Below are 22,003 nucleotides of genomic sequence, written 5' to 3'. Positions count from 1 at the left end.
ACAGTTTGAACTCTTCTGGGAAGGCTTTCGGCAAAGTTTAGGAGTGTGTTTCTGGGAATTTTCTGCCGTTTTTTGCAGAAATGTATTCATGAGGTCAGACACTGATGTTGGACGAGAAGGCCTGGCTCTCCGTCTCCACTCTAACTCATCCCAAAACTGTTCTGTTGGGTTAAAGTCAGGACCTCGTGCAGACCAGTGTAGTTCTTCTGCACCAAAATAACTCATCCATGTCTTCGCAGACCTTTGGCTTTGTGCACTGTTGTCACGTCGAAGCAGTAAGGAACCATCTCCAAACTGTTACCACAAACTTGGGAGCATGAAATACTTCAAAATGTCTGGCAGTGCTGCAGCATTAGAAGTTTATTTCACAGAAACTAAGAGTCTGAGACCAACTCAATAAAAAGCAGCACTCGGTGCCAGAGTTTAACACCGTGCAGTCAGGCAACGGGTGTTTTCCTGGAATTTGCCAAACCCACACTCATCCATTGGGTCACTCCCGAGAACACGTCTCTGCTCTTTTACAGGCAGTATGACTGTGTGTTTTTCACTGTCTAATAACAGTTTAAAGGGTATGACTTAAAAAACAAATCCCATTTGTTCTGGCGGGAAGGGAATAAGGTGATGAACTAACTCTGCATGCTGGGTTATAATTCCAAGAAAAATACAAATAACATACAAAAAGTGTCTATATTTTCCACTAAAATGTATTTGTATAGCCCCTTTAACAGCCTTAAACCCTGACTCCTGCTTTCTAAACTATTTAATGTGGGGACAGATATGGATTTGTAGAAGTTCATCAGTAATACGCCATTATCTAACCCAACAGTTTGCACGATTTTAATGATAACTTTCTGATTACACAGTTTTACAGATAAAATGATGGGAGTTAAAACCCCCAAAAGGTCTGGAAACACACAGCCTGCTCCGTTTGTCCAGTCAGCGAAAAAGTATTCACACCCTTCGGAAAAATCCATGTATCCCTTTCCTTCCATTTCACAATTATTCAGCTCTTAATGTTTATCTATTAAATAAATTCCCAGTAATCTGCAACGATGACCGTTGTGGTAATGTGACAAAATGTGGAAAGGTTCGAAGGGTCTGAATGTTTTAGCTTCATCTGCAGTGATGAATATTTATTAGATGCAGTTTCCTCCAGCAGAGACACACACACACACACACACACACACACACACACACACACACACACACACACACACACACACACTACTCTCCAGAGTAGTCATTACGCTGCAGGAACAAACTGATGTTTGTAACGTTGTTGTCGTGTTAAAGAGGACAAACAGCTGGGTCCATGACTCAGATCAGCGCGTGTGTTGAGCTTTTTTTTGCTCTTCGGCAGAGGGACGCAGTCTGCTGGATGTCTGCAGCTAATACTCGAGAGCAGAAAGAGAAACCACTCAACATCTGAGTCACCTTCTCAAAGCTCAGTGAAACTCAACACGTCTACAGAAAGTAAACTGGAAGCAGCTAAGAGCTCTGATCTGTTTCTGCTCCGCATTTTACGCTGTAAACTCCATCGTGCGCAGCGAACGTCAACATGCAACCATCAGCTTCTGTGAGGTATATATATAAAAAAATACTGTTTAACAGACACATGCAGAGCTGATATGAAACAGAAGCACAAAATGACACCCTTCACGTTTTTTGTTATATTTAATCAAATGTAAAAGCTGTTGAGTTGCAGGATACAAGGTGGGGAGGGAAACTCTGATAGGGAAAGCAAAGTAAGTGGATCTGACTGGGAGGAAAAGGGTCCTGAATTTGATTTAAGGCTTTTCCAATGTGTGGAAAATAATTTCTATTCCACCAGTCTATAATTAGACAGTTCAGTCAGCCACTTACTGTATGTGTAAATGATTATGTTTCTGCTTTCAACAAAGCAAATCGAGCTTGTTGTCTCAATCTAATCACTCCCTGAACGTGTTTCCCAACGTGTTCAGGGCGTACCTGGCCTTTGAGGGAACAGGTGGGTGCGGAGGGGCAGGAAATCAGCAGATTGCATGCAGGGCGACAGACAGCAGCAGTGGCAGCATGCAAAATAATGCAACAAGTGCAGTCTAGATCAACCGTCTGGATTATGAGGGTAAATTAACATTTTCTGTACAGTGGGTGGCTGATCAAGGTTGGTCTCTTTGACTGAAACATGTAAGAAATCAAAAATCAAAAGCTGTAGTTTAACTAACTGGCAGGTGACACTTATTTAATAGACAAAAATAAAAAAAATAAAAAATCAAGACACCTAAAAACAGCCTAAAGCTTACTAATATAACCAATCTGATAACCTGATAGAAAGAAGAACTCTAAAATCTAATTTTAAAAGTACAAATGCTGCTGATTTGGACCCTGACTTAAAATGGCAGCATTTTAAAGCACATTTGTTCCTGTTTAAACCTTAGACTTTTAGTTTGGGTCTCCTGACTGTTGATGTGAGAATGAGAACCGTGGTGAGATCCAAAGAAAAAGAGAAAGAAGACAGCAGCAGCTTCTGAGTCTTGTAGGAAACTAAAAAACAGAATTTAAAATCCCTGCAGTTGGCTACAGGTCTGGCTTTCCAAGAAAGTTCACCTCAGATGTTATTCCAACCAAAGAGAAAAAAGACTAGGGTGTCCTAACTCTTCCCTTCAATAGAAAACATATATTTTTACTTATTAAAATGTTGGTATTTGTTGCTTAAGTGCAATTAAATCACCCTCTTTCCAGATATAAATTTAAAAAAACTATATGACATCGTTATCTAAATATTTACTTGGCATCCTATTATGAACAAAATGACAAACTTTTGTCTCAGCCTGATTGGCTTTACAATGAATAACGTTTCATTTACAAATGAAAAACTTGTTTTAAGGGTTATGAATGTTGTGTTAGTCACTTTGTGCAAAGAAATCTCTTAGGAGTCTAGATGTTATACTGAAGCAAAATCCGTCTTAGCATCTGCCTTTAAATGGTGCCGTGTGCAGCAGTTAACCGGATATCCAGGTGAAATGTTACCATACAGATCCCCACAGAGCAGGCAACGACCCCGATGTGCACAACAGGCCCGGCGAGTGCAGACAGGCTACGCAGTCGGCCTACCTGACTGGCCAAAACTGCTGTCTGCTGATGGAGATTTTCTCATCTTAGTGGGGTCTGTATGGGTAACGCACAAATGCATTTAACAAAAACACAGCCGGGTCATGGAGGGAGGGAGGACAGGACGGAGAAGAGATTGACAGCTGGTCAGAGGAGGGAACAAGCAGAAGCTGAAGCAAAACTTCAGTATGAAGAACAAATTACAAAAAGAGATGTAAATAAAGAGCTTCGCAAAGAAAAATCTAAGCAAGAGTCTGTGGTAAATCACTAAAAAACAAAACGTCTGAACATGAAGAGGAAGAGAAGTAAGATGCGTGTCCTGCGTTACCTTTGGTGGGTCCTCTGCGTGAGCCCATGGCCTGCTGCTCCTCCGACAGGTTCAGCCTCCGGACCACGTCGGCCAGAGCCGACTTCAGCAGCTGGATCTCGTCGTCCTGCATCTGGACCCTCTGCTCCAGGGAGGCGATGCGGTCGGTCACCTCCATGCTGCTCGTCGCTGACGCACTGTCATCTGAGGAGACACGGGGAGCTCGGGTCAGACCAGCGGATGGAGCGTTAACTTCTTAAATGATGTCAGGTTTAACAGATAGGCTTCGTCCAGCAGAAGGACGGACAGAGAACACCAAACGGGGGCGGGTCAGTCCCGGAGAACAGACTGTCCGGTGTCTGTCTGCCCTCTCATCCAGCTGAACAGACCATCGTCTCGTCTCCAGCTGACACGCAGATCAAGGCCAAGCACCGGCCACCGGGGTCCACTTTATTAAGCAAAACACAAGTGTGCACGCTTACGCCGGGTCTCCTACACCAACACTTTGATGTCACAGCGGGTCGATGAAATATTCATGTAAATCACCGCCGTGTTTTCCCTGCAGATTTGTAATAACAGCGTGACGCATTATGCATGAGGGAGGCAGGCTCCGGCTGATTAGACGGTCTCTGTTTCCACTCAGAGTCTCAGATAGACCCCCGCCGCCCGGCAACGTTACGGAAAAGGCTCTTGACCTTCATAAATAACGTCTTCAAACAATCACATGCAGCAGTTGCTGCAGTTCAGATGATGTGCCGTTGAAAACAAAGTGGCATGATGAGATCCTGAGGGTTCATGAAAGCTCCTTAAAAAGATTACATCCCCAGCTAGGACTCTATCTGGATGTTTACTGTCATAAAAATTGTTTTCTGTAGTAATAACAAAAGCCCAGTGGAATATCATAACCCTAACAGCTATATAGAAAAATAGAAATGCTAGTTTTCGAATTAATTTTTGCAATGAATGAAAAAAAAAGTGTTTCCCTTTTAATACTACAATGGGGGTCCCACTCGTTCCCTGTAAAAGTCAAGCAAATTTTATTTTCTATGTAGCACCAGGAGTCTTTATCTAATGTTACTTTTCTCACCAAACAAGGGATCTTGTTCTTTAATTAAATTAACAGACTTTTTTTTATTTTTATTAGCAGACTTTTATTGAATGTCCATATGAGACCTTTAAGAAGTCGCTAGAGAAAGTTTCTCTAGAGACTGTGTCTTAGTTGGTAGAGTAGGAAGGTGGTGGGTTTGATTCCAGCTTCCCCTGTCACACGTCGATTAGCCCCTGGGCAAGGCACTTAACCCCATGCTGCCTATTGATCTATCTGTGTATGAAAGTTTGTGTGTTAGTGAGTGATTGGGTGAATGTAAAGTGCTGTATGACCAGAAAAGAGCTACATAAATTCAGTCCATTTACCATTTATTTCTGGCTGTATGGAGCAGATTTATTTATTTCTGGCTGTATGGAGCAGAGCCCCTCAGCCCTCCTGTAATCCATAACCCAGACACAGTAGATGCTAGTGATGTGTGAGGAGTGAATAAGCCAGTGATGTATATAAGCCAAGCATCCTTGGCTCCGCAATCTTAACTGCATGCTGTGGAAGCACACATGGACAGTGATCTCGAGGGAAAGGACAACGTGAACCAGAATTGTGTTTCTTTTGTTTTGGTTGCGTGTTTTTTTCCCTCAGAAAAGCTGAGCGAAGGTCCGGTTGCCTCCGATTTAAGCCTGTTTGATGTTGCATGTTTATTGTGTAGGGGCTTCTGACCCAAACTAAGGATTATTTACAACTTCTTATTTTATTTGTGAATTGCTGCTGGTTTGCATATTCGACAGATAAACTTGCATAAAAAAATATATATATATATTTTTAGGTACAACTACCGTACCTTTCTGAATCTACCTTTAGAAGCAAATTTGACACAGACAATTACAGAATAAAAAACGTCCTTGGTGGACAAAGTTCGGGGGTTTGGAAAACTAAATGAAACCACCTGCCTCACTGGTTTGATTTATTTGTGTCTCCACCTTTGTGATAATTAAAACTCCAGTAGTAACACAAAAATCTGGGGAAGTAGAGCTGATTTACATCTGCTGGTGCACAAAAACTCTTGCATCACGTTAAGAGCTGCAAGCTTACATGAACAATGATGAATTCTCTCACCCTTTTCAAATTAAGCAGAGTGTCTTTTCTTTTTTGGATCAATGCTTCCAGAATCACAGCTATCACAGCTAAATACAGACTGACACGACCATAACACCGTTCCTCTCACCTGGAAATATCTCTCTGAGGCGACCCTCGCTCATGTTTAGATGTGAACGTCTGCCAGGATGTGAATTTCCTCAGAGAAAGCTTCGCTTGTCTGTTGAGAATCTGTTGTGAGTCTGTTCTGAGCAGGGACAGAACGACGGCGTAGCTGCAGTACAATGACTGGGTGTTACAGCTCTGTGTCTGTCACCCTGCTTCCTGCAACGGCTTCAGCCCCGAGTCACAGGAGATCAGAGAAGTTCTTATTCCTCCAGAATAAAACTAAAAATAAACGTGTCACACAAACACTGAGGATTTGGCAGATATTTCTCCCCTTACTAATAACACCCTCGCGTACTTTCTGCCCAGAGATTCAGATCGTCCAGACGTCAATCTTTATTTAACAACACATCCGTCACAGCGAGGCGTCTCGGACACCATCGCGCCGGTTCCTTCTCTGGGTGAGTGGATCACTCCCCACTAACAATCTCCGGTGGGCTCTTCACACCTGTCAGCCATCAGCTTAAATCACATAATCTCTGCTGGTTTTTTCCTCAGCTTCCTCTTTCCTTGTTTCATTACTGGAGCGATATGTGGCGGCGTCACCAATCTTTGACGGTGCTCTCTGCCCACCTTAATGCATCTGGGCATGATGGTCCCCATTACCTTCGCCTGGAAGACGATGAGATTCAGGCAGATGGCTGCAAGCTTGACTGCATGTCCGTCACTTGAGCCACGGAGGGGGTTCAGTGAAGGGCAAATACAAAACAGGGACACTCACACCGGTTCATTTTCCTGCTCGAAAGAAACTTCTGCTGCTCACAGCGCTACCTGTACCTGACCATTGATGTGAACTCTGTGATCGTCTATCATCATAGTGAAGGCTTTCAATAAATGCAGGTCTTTAAAAAAGTAATTTTGTCGCACTTAAATAAAACGTACCCTGGGTGAATGCAAAAACACTTTTTCAAATGAGGATTTGATTAATTAGGGAGTAATAAATCAATCTGATCCCATTTAAATCCCAGTTAATTGTGATTAATCACAAAAGCTGAGTTAAATTTCTCCACCATCACACAGGTCTGGTTACTGATCACTTACACAGAGCCGGTCAGACGACAGAAGGTAGACTCAAAGATCTCATAAAACAACACATCAAGCCCCGATGTAAAGAAGTTCAGCAACAGATGAGAAACAAAGTCACTGACTCTTACAGATGTCATTGACATCAAAGCTATTTCTAAGGTTTAGCAACTCCAGCGGTGAACCTTCTCAGGAGTAGCTCGTCTACCACAGTTAGTCCAAGAGTGAAGCTGCAACTCATCCAGGAGGTCACGGAGGAACAAAGAGCAACGTCTGAGGCACTGCATGCCTCACTCAGTTAAGTTCATGATTCAACAGTAAGAAAAAGAAACTGAGCAAAAATGGCCTCCATGAGAGACCAAAACCCCAGCTGACCAAAAAGAACACAAAGGTCCATCTTGCATTTGGCAATAAAAACACATACAGATGATCGTCAAGATCGTCAGTAAAATGATTTGAAAGTGTGCATCTTGTGACATCTTGTGTAAAACAAACAATATTTCATCACACTGTGAGCCAAACGTATTGGGGGTAATGTGATGGTCTGCTTAAGCTCGATGACCTGCCGTCATTGTTGGAACCATGAATCCTGCTCTGTAGCAGGAACTCCAGAAGGAGAACCTTCCGCCGTCAGCTTGTGGCCTTAAGCTCAAACACCGGCAGGTTTGACGGCAGGACAATGATCTAAAGTGCACCGGCAAGTTCACCAGTGACTACCTCAAACAGCAAAAATAAGGTTTTAGAGACGCCTAGTCAAAGTCTGGACTTAGATCCAATTGATATGCTGTGACATGAATTAAAACGGGTTGTTTTTGCCCCTTCAAATGTGATTAAATTAAAACAATTCTGCAAAAGATTCACAAAAACCAGGAAGGGTGGCATAATCATTTAGTAGGTTTAGGGGGCGCAATTAGTTTTTCACATAGGGCCAGGTTGGTTTTGTATCTTTTTCACTGCAAAAACTGAACTAAAAATAAGTAACATTTTCTTAAAATGAGTGTATCTGTCCTTGATTTGAGCAGGTAAATAAGATGATCTGCCAATGGAATAAGTCTTACGCACTTAAAATAGCAGCAACTCATCTCCATCATCTTATTTCAAGTGCAGGATGTCTAGTTATCTTATTTTAGGGGTCAAAATACCCATTCCATTGGCAGATCATCTTATTTACCTGCTCACAAAAACACTAACTTTGAGAACATTTTACTTATTTTTAGTCAATTTTTGCAGTGTTTTAAATCAATCAATTAAAGCATAATTATAAAGCTGCATTTTAATGATCTTAAAATTAGTTTGGAAATCTAAAAATAAGGAAAACAAAAAAAGCAAAAAAGAAGAAATCTATAAGGAGGCAAAGCACTTTTCACAGAACTGTACGATTTTATGCAGAAAATCTTAAGGACTTAAAAAAAAAAAAAAACACATGGCAAGGTCATTCCCAGAATGTTGTGACTCCAGCTGTGGACAATGTGTTGGGCCTTGTCATGAACAGATGGTTATTGTTGAACACGCCAATAACCCACTGAGATAGAGGCTGATTAATGTTCACATTCTTTGTTCCAAAAGAGCAGAGACACTGCACAGAGGATAAAATGTCCTGATGGAAAGTTTCTGCTTGCAGAATAAGCTGCAGGACGTTTATAAAAAAAAAAAAAAATCCACAACAAGCATTTGTAAAAACAAAAAGATGATAAAAGTCAAAATGGCTCCAGGAAACAGCCTGTCACAACAGTCTGACTTTGTTTTCCAAAGCACGGGCGGGGGTGAAATCACCACTTCTGGCACATCTCCGGACCTGCTGGACGTGCCCTTTGACGGCCGCTGTTAATTCCAGAATATTCATGCATTTGTCCAGATGGTGTTTTGCCACGGCCACTTCAGCCGGTGCAAATTGTTCCTTCAGGACATCAATTTCTGCCAGTGAGTCGCATGTGTTAATATGATTATCTGAATTCAATTCTGCTGTCCTTACTCGTGTATTTAATTATATCGTTTGTAATTGTATGTGTTCATCTGGCTTAAAGAAGTTAATGAAGGTAACTGTCTGTCACAATTTTTATCAATCATCGACATAATTCGCCAATCCACTGTAATCATTTTCTGATTGAAGAGCAGCTGGATGTGTTTAGTCCTGAATAATTTGAATTCCTGAATAACAGTTAAAACAAAGAGAGTAGTTGGATTTGAGATTAGGGCCAAACGAGGCACTAGTACTGCAAAGCCAATAACAAACCAAAGTTCGGCACTGGAGCTGGACACCCCGGATTTACAAAGCCCCAGTACTGACCTAATAGTCTGATTCAAGCGTGTTGGAGCAAATGCATGCCTGAAAGCTGCAGGACACCGGGCCCCCCGAGGACAAGAGTTTTAGACTCTCAATGAATGTCACATTTGTTTTATATGATGTACAGTATGAGTCAGTCATGATTTTTGGAAAACAATGTGAAGTTGAAAAATAAATAAAACCAGACGGCCTTCAGTTTGACCACAATCATCAATGAGGAGGAACTAATGGAGGAAAAAAACGGAGCAGTTGAAGAATACAGCCAAGTTACTGTCATCCATGATCAATCCCACACGAGCTTGAAGAGCTGCAGCAGGTGACCTGCTGATGTCGTTGCAGCGAATTAACCGACCAGATGAGGGAAACAGGTGCCTGATTACAACCCGCCTCTGAAGGCTCTTTGGATAAGAGAGGAGGAAATCCTCACATACAAGACCTGAGGGGGGGGGATTAGAGAGGAGAAAACAGGCAGCACAGAGGGAGGGAAGAGCAAAGACAAGGCCGTACGGATGGCTTTTTATGTTAGAACAGGGTCACTGAAAGGGGGAACACTAAAAGAGGATACTCTGCATGTACAAGGTCAGCAAGGGGTCAAAGAGGAGGTGATAAGAGGCAGAACAACCCCCACGAGGCTCCTACGGTTAACCCTCCATCCTCCTACATCAGCCACATCCTTCCTCAAGTCAAACTCAGGTCACACAGAAGACATCTTCCCCCACCTTAATCCTCTCCACCCCTCTGACAATGAAAACAGGGAACAAGAACACAAACGCCTCGATCAAAATAGTCATGTCAGAAAATAAATAATGTGTTGCTATTTCAGCAGAATTAAGTCATGAAACAGACAGGGCTTGTGTCTTTAAGAAAAGTTATCAACTAGAGTCGGCAACAACCAAAGCATTATGCGCAAAGAAAGGAATTACCACCAATGAAACTAATAAATTACATTTAATGAAGTGGAAAACCCCAGGGAAAAAGCATATATAGCAGAAAATGAGGAGCAAAAAGGCACAAAAAGGCAAGAAATTATCTAAAATCTCTTGGTATGTAGAAAATAATCATGCTCCCTATCAGGGAGAATTATTATCAGCCGGTTTGATCCTAAAGGATGCTATATAAAAAGATTTGTCATTACCTAGGTATCATGGAAGTAAAATCTCATGATTGGTAGCAGCAAAGAGGTCTCTTAAGACCTTCACAATCTTATTGCTGTAAGATATACTAGTGGTATTGGATCCAGGAATATTTTAACTTCTGAGTGTCCCAGTGAGCACTGTTAGAGGTATAATTCAGAAGTTTAAAGATTATTTTGTCATTAACCACCCCTGATATCTAGTAACAAGAATAAAAAGCGAAGGTTTCTTAGAGCTAAGGGCCACCAATACAGAAGTTCAGAAAGACTTGGAAGATAGCAGGTACAGTTTTTCAGAGAAAATAATAATCAGTGCACTCAAGCACCATCGCCTCTGTGAACTCTCACTGCGCAACACTCCACTGCTGAAGAAAAATATCTTGAAGTGCGTTTTAAGTCTGTTGCAGAACATTTAGACATTTCAGTGAAATACTGAGACACTAGATTTTGATCGATGAGACCAAAACTGAACTGTACGACGGCGGAAAGGTGCAAACGCACTGCAAATACATAAATGGGCTGCAAACAAAAAAAGTTCCCCAAACACAAAAACAAACAAACACACAAAACACATGCAAATGCAAAATGCTGCAAGTGGCAAAAAACAACTGCGAGTTTAGAAAAGCTGTAAAGTAGCTCTAGCTCCGCATAACTGCAGTGCTCCAGACCACTAGGGGGAGTCACCTACCATCCGTAGGTTGCCCGGTCTGGTCCCATATAACTTGGATGGTGGTCGAGTCCCCTTATTGGTCTGGAGCACTTCCGCTATGTGGAGCTAGTTTGCAGCCTTTCTTAACTTGCAGTTGTTTTTGCTACTTCCAGCATTTGCCTTTACATGTGTTTTGTGCATCTGTGCGTCGGCATCATTTGTGTTTGCAGCATGTTTGCACTTTGTGTGTCTAACTTCTGTGATTGCAGCATTTATCCTTTGCTACATTTTTCCGCTGCATGTGTTTTGTGTGTTTGTGTGCTAGCCAATATTTTTTGTGTTTGGAGTATTTTTTGTGTTTGCAGCGCATTTATTTATTTGCACCTCTCGGCCACCGTACTTTTGGCTATTGTTGCACATCCCACGTTTGGAGGACAAACGTCCCTGCGTTTCACCCCAAAGCATCTCACCAACAGTTAGGTTTGGTAGTGGAAACATTGAGTACATTAAGGACTGCATAAAACTGAAGGAATGGCAAATAGAAAAAAAACTTGTATAGCGCTTTAACTAGTCTTGACGACCTCCAAAGCACTTCACGCTACAGTTTTAGTCATTCACCCATTCACACCCTGACGGTGGTGAGCTATGTTAGTAGCTACAGCTGCCCTGGGGCAGGCTGACAGAGGCGAGGCAGCGCCACCGGGTCCTCTGACCACCGCCAGCAGGCAATGCGGGTGAAGTGTCTAGCTCAAGGACACAACGACAGAGACAGTCAGAGCAGGGGATCGAACCGGCAACCCGCAAATTGCAGGACGAACTCCCTAACCTCTGCCACACTGTCGCCCCAAGAGTCTCTGATAAGAGTCTAAAGATGAAATGAAACAGAGCCCTAATGTTCAAACACAGCCAGCGAGCTAAGGTAGCAAAGATGGCCCAGCCAATCACACGACTTGAATATAATTGAAAACTGATGGAAAGAAGTAAAGATCAGAAGATCATTTCTGTTAAGTGAGAGGGAAGAGGTTTAGAAAAAAGGATGATATGGGTTTAATATTGTTGTATTGTTAAGTGCTGCAATTTTTAGGCAACCTATGCCGATGAAAATTAAACTGATAGAAACGTCTGAAGAGATGAAGAGCCACAAAGCCATAAATAATTGGCTAAAAAATAAGGACAAACGGACAAAGACACGGCCCGCTGATGCAGAATAACTCATTCTTAACTCAGGAGCACGTAATATATACAGCATTATCCCAACACCCTGCTTAACAAAACACGCACTGTCCAACACACACACTCTTCTGCCAAAGAGGAAGTGCTCATGGCGAGGCAGAGGATTATAGTTGTTATGGGATTATGGTGGTTATGTGGAGCAGATCTTGCTGAATGTTAGTGATCTCTATAAAGTCAGAGCTTAGCTTCGTAGATTTGTATTCTCTCTGCCTGTGTTTGCAATTCTAAACCAAGAAAATGTCCCAAATGGTTTAAACAAAAGTAATGCAGCTATTTGATTAAAAAAATCATATTAGCATGCCATTATGTGGGGATTTAGGGATCTAACAGTCTAATTTTGTGTAAAAATAGCACTTGGCTACATTTCGATTAGGTATAATCTTGAGTAAAAGGGAAAAATTGTGAAAACAAAAAGCATCCATCTCTCAAAGAAAAGCTTGCTTACATTTACGATAATATATTAACAGTATCCTCAAATGTGCATGTCAAACAACAAAGGAGGACGAGCAAACTGCTGTTCAGCTGATTTTACTCATGATTGACCATCTCTCCCACTGACAAATGTCAGAGTTTTGCAAATTAAAGTTAAAGTGATCTAAAAATTACCGAGCCAGGACACTCAGCCCAAGCTAAGAGTCACACTTAAGCGAGGGCAAACCTGAAAAACCTAGAGGCAAGGAACTGCACAGCCAATAATTGAAAATATCAGGATATTATTGTGGCATTGTGGAAATATTGTGGTATTGATATATTGTCGCAGTAAGACGGCACACACATCTTCAGAATGTACCACAATTAAACATGGTAAATTTTTATAAAGACTACAAGCAATATTTGTCCTCATAATTGCTACATATTTTCCATTTCCAACATCCACACTTTGTCACTTTTAAATCCCAACTAAACTAACAGGAATTGGTAAACTACTTTGTGCAGGCTCACTGTCGCTCTCTCCATAAACCCACACAAACATAGAGCTGTTTTTGTGAGTTTTTAGAGGACATCAGCAATGATGACAAAGTTGATGACTAAGCAGAAATGGAACTGTACCATGTCACAAAACCCAAATCATCTGAAACGAGTTTGCGGAACATGACGGTCAACAAACTGTGCTCCAGCGGTCTCTGCCGTCTCCCGGCCTCGATCCAATAGAGCTGAAGGTTCATCTAACAAACCTGAGCCAACTGTGTGAGGCTATGAAGCTAACATGGACCAAAGCCCCAAAGGAACGTCTCAGACACCGTGTTGAGTCTATGCCATGAAGGATCACGGTCGTTCTGAGAGAAAAGGGCTCCGATCGACTTCTAGCAAAGTGAAATGACCGTGCAAGTTAAATATAAAAATGAAGCCTTTTGGCTAATTGGTTAAAACCTTACCAAGGTTAAAGTGAGGAATAAAAACATTGCTCTATCTAGTTGCTATCTCACTGTGTTGCACTGTTGCTAAGCTCCTCGGTTTGAATCCTGACCGCAGTCCAAAAACATGACTATTAGGCTAATTGTTCTCTCTAAACTGCACTCAGGACTGAGTGTGTTTGTCTGTGTGTGAGCAGGGCTGTTTGTCTCTGTGTTGCTCTGTAATGGACCGGTGGCTTATCCAGGGTGTACCACACCTCTTGTCCAATCACAGCTGGAGACAGGCGCCAGCCCCTCCCGCAACCCCGCAAGGATGAATGCTTATAGAAGATGGACGGACGGACGGACGGGTAGAAGCTGGAAATGTTAGTCCCTTTGCCACTTTATCGATAACTAAAACCCAACAACACTGAATGACTAAGCAGACCGGCAAAAACAACAATCATGTTCATCTTTCCATAAAGTCCCTGCCACCATCTGAATCAACAACACCGTGTCAAACAGCTGGACCCAGGAACGGTCTTCATTAGTGAGACTTTCACGGCCCGAACAGGCCACAGATGTACTGAGTCATGGTTGGCGGCAGCTCCAGGCTCTGACACAAGCCTCGCTCTCAGTCTCAACCTTTCCTCACATTAAAACAAGCGCTTGTCCCCAGACACAAACAGCCAGGAAGGAACAGGAGGCGGGACGCTTGTTCCGCGCGGCGTAAGTGAGGGCGTGCGTTTGTTTTGTGCCGCGCCGGCGTTCCGTCCAGAAACGGCGTCTTTACAGGAAACCCGATTTCCATGGGGCAAAAATAGCTTCGCAGAAACAGAGAGAATAACAGCCAGTTGTATCCCTGCCATCTGCAGCGGGGAGAACATGCAGCGCTCCGGCTGGGGAAACTATGCACATCGACTGCATTTGCTTGTTTGTAAGTTCTGAGTAACATTGTTTACTCCACAGCATTCTGCTTTCCATTTAAATACCTAGCCTGCTCCTTGACTCGATGTTTCTATCGGATACGACCCTAAAGCTCCTGCATCACATCCTTAAAATACGTTTGGTAGCTGCTGCGGCCCGGTGGACTGCAATAAATCAATGAATCACATGATAAATTCTAATCACATGAATAATTAAAATGATAATAATTTGCGTTTTTTTCCCTCTTGTGTTTCCGTCTCCTCTCTCTGAGACTGGATAACAAAAGGTTTCAGTCTGATGCATCGGTGTCTGCTCACCCCTTCCTTCTTGTTTCCTCAGTGTAAGAGGAGTTAAATCTCGTTTTAGGTGGGCACATGCTTAAAGTGTAGCATGAGAGCCAGAGGAACGCTCGTTAGAAAAGAAAATGGAATTGGTGTCAAAGCCGAACACGACTGCTGCAATGTGGGAGTTTTATGGGATGGCGCTCCAACTGCTGAATCTATCTGAGCCGTTGTGTCGAGAGGATTTGTGTTATTATGCCATTGTCATGTTAGCTGACAAAGGTCTCCAGATGACAATATTGCAGTTCATCACAATGATTTTTTAGAAAGATTTATCATTTAGCAATATTTGTAAAAAAAAAAAGAAAAGGAAATGCAAAGTGCTGCTTTCCTCTGATGACAACTCTTTTCACATCTCATTGTAGAAAAAGCAGTTCAGTCAACACAGCCTCAGACCTACAGGACAGACCAGCTCCATTTTCATTAACTCTTTGAACTAATGTGGCAGATAAATCATGAAAATGTGCTTTGTGCTTGACGAACAAAAGATGCTGGTTTTTGCCGTGAATTAAAACAGCTTAATTTCTATTTCTAGGGGATTATGGATTAGGTGAGTAAATATTTTTGCTACAATAAAATCAAAGGTCAAACTGGTTCTTTCTGATATGAATGATATTGTCTGAGTCAACAGGGCCCTGAGTCATAGTAACAGCAATAATATCAAAAACCCTTGAAAATAAATTGTTAATCAGTGTTAACTGAACCAATGTCATTTTCTTGGAGGACTGGGAAAATAAGTTGTTGAGCAAATACAAGAAATAACTTCCTCACCACTGTGGTGCATTCAGAAATCTTGCTTATCTAAAGGTTTAGGATATGGTTTAACAGAGCTAAATCACCCTACAATACAAACATGCAAGACAAGAAAACACCAGGTACAAAAGCTGGTATATACATTCCTCTAATTATGAATTACACAGATAAAACAAATGATGTATAACTGAATATTTTACACACATATATATATGGAGATGGGGAAGCACAAATCTACAGTTCAAGAAAGCTTAAAAACATCGTGCTACAGCTGTCTGGGTAAACTCGCTAGGTTTGCTCTGCTATATGTCAGAAAGTAAATCACAATTTCAATAAAAGATATGAATATGTTTTAACAAAAAGTTTATTAAATAAACTCTTTTGTTTAATAATCCAGTTTTAACTCTTTATGTCTGTTTTTGCTTATTTTTTGAGTTGAAACTCAATTCCCTCTACACCAAAATGAGATGTGTAAATGTGATTTTTCTTTCAGCAACAAAAACTGACGTGTCAGTTTAAAGCAAAGAGCTGCAAAGACCTTCCTTTCCTCTCATCTCGGCACCTGTGGTCTGACGAATCAATTTTTGATGGAATTTCTAATGGGATCCTCCGCTCTTCCTCTACCCATCTGTTACAGACCCGCTGGGTGCATGCAGAGTGTGTGTGTGTGTGTGTGGGTGGGTGGGGGGGATGCACACTCAGTCACTTGCAGAAAGACTGGGCTTTCCCCTTCCTTCCTCCATTAGCAGCAGATGTAGCAGACCAATTAGGGTGCAGTGTAATCTCTGGGAGCTGCACAGCAGGCACCAAGAGGATACATTTTATTTGTTAATATTACAACCAGCAACGGGTCGGAAGTGAGAAGCAGACAAATTGATGACGTGAGCGTCACTGGGACCAATTTGCTGACTCAGTCTAGCTAACGTTCATTTTACCACAGGTGATAAATTAATCGGTAATTGATTTTAAACACTTTGGTGATTTCCTGTGTTTTTGCTTTTTGTCATGCTAAGGTGTTACAGTCATCACTTAGATTCTAATATCAGACAAAGATAGTGCGAATAAACACATAATCCAAGTTTCAAAGGATAATTTCGAAGCCAGAATCGCATTATGTGAAAAAACCTATTGTCCCCGTGTTAAATCATTAATTAACTGTGATTAAGCACATTTTTGGGGGGAAAGTCTAGTTTTACCAGCCACACCTGGTCAGTTCTTTGCGACACCTGACAAATTGAGAAATGACTAAAATCAAAGCGGTCTGACAACATGAATAGGCTGAGAGATTTCAGAAAGCAACAACTCATGGTCTGATCTAAAGCAACTTGAGAACAGACAAGTAAGAAAGTCATTCACATCTCTGACTGGAACGGGTTACAAAGCCCCTTTTAAGACTTTGGGACCACGGCGAGCGCCACTGTCCACAAACGGAGAAAACACAGAAAAATTCCCGCAAAAGTGCATTTATAACTCATCCAAAAGGTTACCAAATACCCCAGAACAACATGTAAAGCTCAGCAGGCTTCACTTGTCTCACTTAAAGTCAGAGTTCATGATTCAATAATAAGAAAGAGGCCGGGCAAACCTGGCCTCTATGGGAGATTTACAAGGCCAGAACCACTGCTGACTGAAAAAAAGAACACAAAAGCTTCTCAACAGCTTGATAATTAGATGCATTCTGTGAAAAATATGTTGTAGACTGATGAGACATGGCATACTTTCCCACAACACTCCAGGTTTTAATATCTGCACGGTGCCGCCTAAACTGCTGGATGTAACTCTTCATAAACAATTTCTACATTTCTTGCCGCCTCGCGTCTGTTTCATCGAGTCGAAACTAAAAATAATGGCATCCCCTGTGGGTTGTGCTGACTCGTTTGATTTATTATCGGTGGCCTTCCCCCACAGGTAACACTCCACGCTCTGCTGAGCACAGTTAAAACTGCAGCACTGATTGAAAGCACCCCACTTTCTGCTCTGTTTCTGGCTCTGCTGAGATATTTTTAAGCGTCTGTGACAAACCGTCCAAGGTCTCGTGCTGCCTGCGCGTCTCATCTGCCGACCTTGTGATGATGGGAATGTATACACACACACACAGACACTCCTGATGATCCTCAGCAGGCAGACACATATTATTTATGCAAACTGTCCTGCACAGATACCGCACATAACCTTCTTAGTGCTCGGCTTCAGGAGCTCTGACTGCACATGCAGAAGTCAGAGCATATATATATTTAGCGCAGGGATTTAAACGCTGCTGTTTTACATGCCTGATTGTTTTAGTAGGTCACGGGATGAGGCTGCCAGAATGTGTGTCAGTGGAGATACGGACAAGAAAGGAGGAGAGTATTCTTGGCAGCTTTTAATGTGCACAGAAACGCTATTTCCGTTTTTCATTTCTATTTAAGACATGATCTGAGTTTTTTTTTTTTTTTTACAAGTAATAATTTCTTCATAGGAAAGTTTAACCTGCTTTTAAAAAAAAGATAAATGCCACAAATGGTGACGGCATTTTAACAAAAATAGAATATTTCAGCTCAAGCTGCGAGCAAACCCGGGCTCCCTTTAGTCATACGAAGCCATTCTCGTTTTGTCTGCAGATTTTAAGAAACATAATGCACTATACAAGTTAGTATCTTTTGAGCTGAAACACGGCTGCTTCCACTTTGCCATCAGAACACGAACCAATAAAACAATTACATCCGCAACATTCAACTTGAGCTCCCTAACGACCATTTTATGTGGAGTTACTTTCAACTCTGCACTTCAAATGCTTTTTGTAGATATTGTTACTGTTTCATAAGACTAAGCTGTTTCACTGGTATTTATTTTCTGTTTTTAAAGTTGCCACTATAAAAATCTTAAAATAAAGAAACAATTAATTAATTAGCAACTGATTTATGTGTAGAAAAAAAATATTCCCTAAAAATTTGACAAATAAAAAATGGTGAAGAGCAAAATATTCTTGAACCTGTGGGGTTCCGCAAGATTCTATACTTGGACCATTGTTTTCTTCACTTTATATACTTTCCTCAGTCATACTTTTTTGACATGTTTTAATTCAGTTAATTTTACTTATTTAACACCGACTAACAACAAACGTCATCTTGAGGCACTTTAGGAAGTAGATCTGACTTATTTACAGAAATATGTAGTCAATTACCATTTTTATCTCAATAGTATTGAGTTGTTGGTGTTTTTTTAAACCAAGCTAGTTCAGTAGGTGGTCCAGTTTGATCCACTGGCTTATAAAGGACAGGCTGGATGATAATTCCCTTTATCTAAATTTAGGCAAAACAAAACAAGTCTACCTGTTATATAGTGATGCAGTAGCCAAGCAACTGCTCTTTTTGGACATCCATCATGTTCAGTGTTTGTTTCTTTATGCTTAGATGACAGTAATTCATCTCATGCATGTTCTCTTTTATGTTCAATCTTTTATATCTTATTTTGCACCGTGTCATCCATTTATTTAAAGGGGAGATTACTATTGCATAAAGGATTCCTGTAATTTTAAAATGTATTTTCATAGATGGCCCAATTTCTACCAAGTAAACAAGCTCCAGAGATCTTATCAGAGGACCTTATGCAAGCTGGTTGAATGGCTGCTCAGTATCGCTGCAAACCTTTAATGAGCACAGGCTGTCTGTCTGTGTATCGTTTCACTTTAAATGGTTCTCTATTTAGCAGCACTAAAAAAAAAAAACAGAGAAAAAAACGCGCCGAGCAAACCTTATCAGGAGAGAAGTGAGAGAAAAAGGAGGGAGATAAGGAGTTGGGTGGATTGGGGTAGGGCGGCCCAAATCGCCCAGCTCAATATCTGACTGGCTGTAGATTAAAAATTAAAAAGAAAAACAGAAGAGCGCGCTGAACTCCACCAGAGGCTCTTTCCCCGAGATCAAACAAAGACCGTGAGAGAGTCTGACGGGAAGACGATGGGGCAACGCACTTGAAAAAGAGAAGCAGAGTAAAGCAGACTGGGAGTTTAAAATGGAGGAAGCGCAGCTGCATCAAGTTTGAGACAAAAAGAACAAGGTGCGCCCTCTCACTGACGCAGATATTGGAAATCAATACGAGCCTTTAAACGAATCAGCAGGAGCAGATCAGTTATCCTATTCGGGTCGATATTCATTAGGCCCATCCTCTGAAACATGCGGCTACAGATGACTGATGGTTCACATCATTCCCTCATGTTTTGCCTTCACAGCTTCCATTTCGATGTAGTTCACGGGAAATCTTTGTGTAAATGTGCGAACACGGGCGACGTGAATCAATCCGGAGGAAGGCCAAAACCAGAAGAGGAAGAATAAAGAGGAGACATCGACATTCAGCTTCTCGGTCAGTGAAAGCAGGAGAAAACCGAGCACAGATTAAGGCTCGCTGAAAATGCTCCAACACAAACACCTCCTCCCCTTTTCCTGCAACTCATCCTCGGTAGGTAACGTGAGCTAGACTTTAATCCTAATCCCTCGCCACGTGCCATCATCAATCAGAGTTCAGACCGAGACGTATATAGATGCAGCGCCGAAGAGAGGAAGAGGAGGAGACTGGATGAAGTCCCGTCAGCTCCGCTGTGCATCAAAATCCCTCCAACAAACATCAAAGCAGCTTCAACCTTTATTAAACTCCCACCTCGCCCTTCACATCTGCTCAGTCCAGCTGCACCTTTACTTATTAATCCATACTTTCTTCATTTGTGAACCCATATCAGCCGTTTCCCTCCTTTCTTCATCCCCGCCATGTGTTTGAATGTGAAAAAAAGAGAGATTTAATCAAAACAGATGCAGAAATGAGATTACTGACTTAATCAAGATGGAGGAATCCGATCCATTTACAGCACAAATACATCAGGCGCTAATGAGCGCGTTAGCTGATGAGTTAGCAGCAGTAGTTTGTGTGTTTAAGGCCAGAATTATTAACACCCCAGGCAGATGTACATTTAAAACTATTTTCATTTGAACAAGAACTTTGTTTCTGATCGTAAATAAGAGGCATACAAAAGACGATGAAACATCCTGAAAGAAGTTTCAATTTTGAAAAGAAAATAAATAATCTTCAAGAATAATTTGTAGCCTTTTCTATGTTGTTTATGTATTTTTAGTGGTGCTCAAAGTTTTAAGGTTCGAAGACCTTGTTGGTCTCTAATCTCTAGCTCCCTCCATAGATTCTCTGTTAGATTAAAGTCGTAATCCAGGCTGAGCCGCTCAAAACATTAATATTTCTGCCAGTCTGAAGAAACGTGTAGTTAAAATTAAAAGAGTACTTTAAACCCGAATGTATCAGGTATAAAAATGTTTCTGGGCTTAGCTGAGTCTTATCAAACAATGCTGGTTAAAGTATTTTAAGGGAGTTCATTCAGTAAGTTTGCTGAAATGATAATTTAGCTAAAAGCTAAAATCAAAGCATGGATTTTTTTTTATTGGACAAAGATTTCTGCAGCTTGATAGAAAATATTAGGGAATCCAACTTAACCTTTTCAAAAATGAAAACTTTAAAAAATAAGTGTTATTATACGCTCCATCCTGTTTATTCTAACGTTTTCTATATGGTTCTATGCCAGAAACGTAACAGGAAGAGGCTTTTTGTTTTGTTTTCTTTGATCATTTTGGCATTTCATTTGGGTTATTTAAACCCAAACGGTTCCCATGAAGCACAGCGGGATTAGTTTGCATGTGCCGTGTTTTCCTAATTAAGCAGCAACATCTGCCTAATCCGTTTGCTCCTTTGGCAAAAAGGGATGGAAGACTGGAGCAAAGGCTGGTAAAAGTATTAATAAAACTACCCACAGTGTTTATAAATGTAACTACAAGCAGTGTTTATACTGCGTTTTAAAAAAAAATATATACTTATGAGGACTAAAATGTGACCCAAACTAAAACATTTCATGCATGGCGCTCAGCCCATTTTGGTTGCATTTGGCTGCTCTTTACTCCCGATAAAAGCCGTGTTTCCCTCCGTTTCTGCAAAGATTTGGTTCAAATCAGTGGTTAATACCTAGTTAGTAGATCTTTTCTGTACCAGAGTTGACATTTTGACAGTAAAAATAAAAGGCAGCTGGTACTGACTATATTAGGGGGAAAATCCTCCAAAATATAACCAAAATGAAGTTTTATGCTGATTGAAACCATTAAAAAGAAAACCCCACTGGTTGAAGTCTGAACAAAAGCTCACATGCTCTCCTCTGGTATGATGCGGGGGTTCATATTTTTACTCTGATCGTTACTCCTCATATCAGGGACCCTGTGAACACAGCCTTTGTGGACTTAGAGAAACAGCTGGCGGCAGTGTAGGCGCAGACAAAACAGGAAACAACTGGGATCACTTTCTTCCCCTTAAAATGGACCAACAGATATCAAAGTATCTGTGAGAGCAATTAGAAATAAACTCCATCATCATTACCAGCTACAAACCACAAACTAATACAATTAAATCTGTGCTCTCCTCCAAAAGCAGCTTGTTCTAAATCTGATTCCACAGAAGAACGGCCTCTGTAAAGAGTTTTACTTCCTCCATCAGCGGTAATCGGCCTGCGTGTCTGGATGCGACCGAGGTTGTGACGGGGCTAATTTCCTTTTGGCCTGACCTGCCGAGGACAAAGCAGGCAGCCTGCTCATGTTTTCTGCAG

General features: G+C 41.4%; 1 protein-coding gene across 8 annotated transcripts in view; it reads right to left on the bottom strand.

Moving 5' to 3' along the window:
• eml1 (EMAP like 1) overlaps window positions 1–22,003 on the bottom strand; it is a 65,553-nt gene that overhangs the window by 24,808 nt on the left and 18,742 nt on the right. For 5 of the 8 annotated variants that reach the window (XM_021317490.2, XM_021317487.2, XM_021317486.2 and 2 more), the window contains exons 2-3: window positions 3,419–3,601; window positions 3,094–3,147 (exon numbers count right to left, since the gene is read on the bottom strand). In XM_021317490.2, coding sequence (XP_021173165.2) covers window positions 3,094–3,147; window positions 3,419–3,601 — 237 coding nt within the window. Of the gene's footprint in view, window positions 1–3,093; window positions 3,148–3,418; window positions 3,602–5,667; window positions 5,717–22,003 lie in introns of those variants that run through there. The other 3 variants (XM_021317491.2, XM_012864579.3, XM_021317489.2) reach the window with 2 other exon arrangements.

The sequence above is a fragment of the Fundulus heteroclitus genome, chromosome 19 (assembly GCF_011125445.2).
Source record: "Fundulus heteroclitus isolate FHET01 chromosome 19, MU-UCD_Fhet_4.1, whole genome shotgun sequence".
NCBI lineage: Eukaryota > Metazoa > Chordata > Actinopteri > Cyprinodontiformes > Fundulidae > Fundulus > Fundulus heteroclitus.
This window is presented reverse-complemented; position numbering and strand designations above follow the sequence as displayed.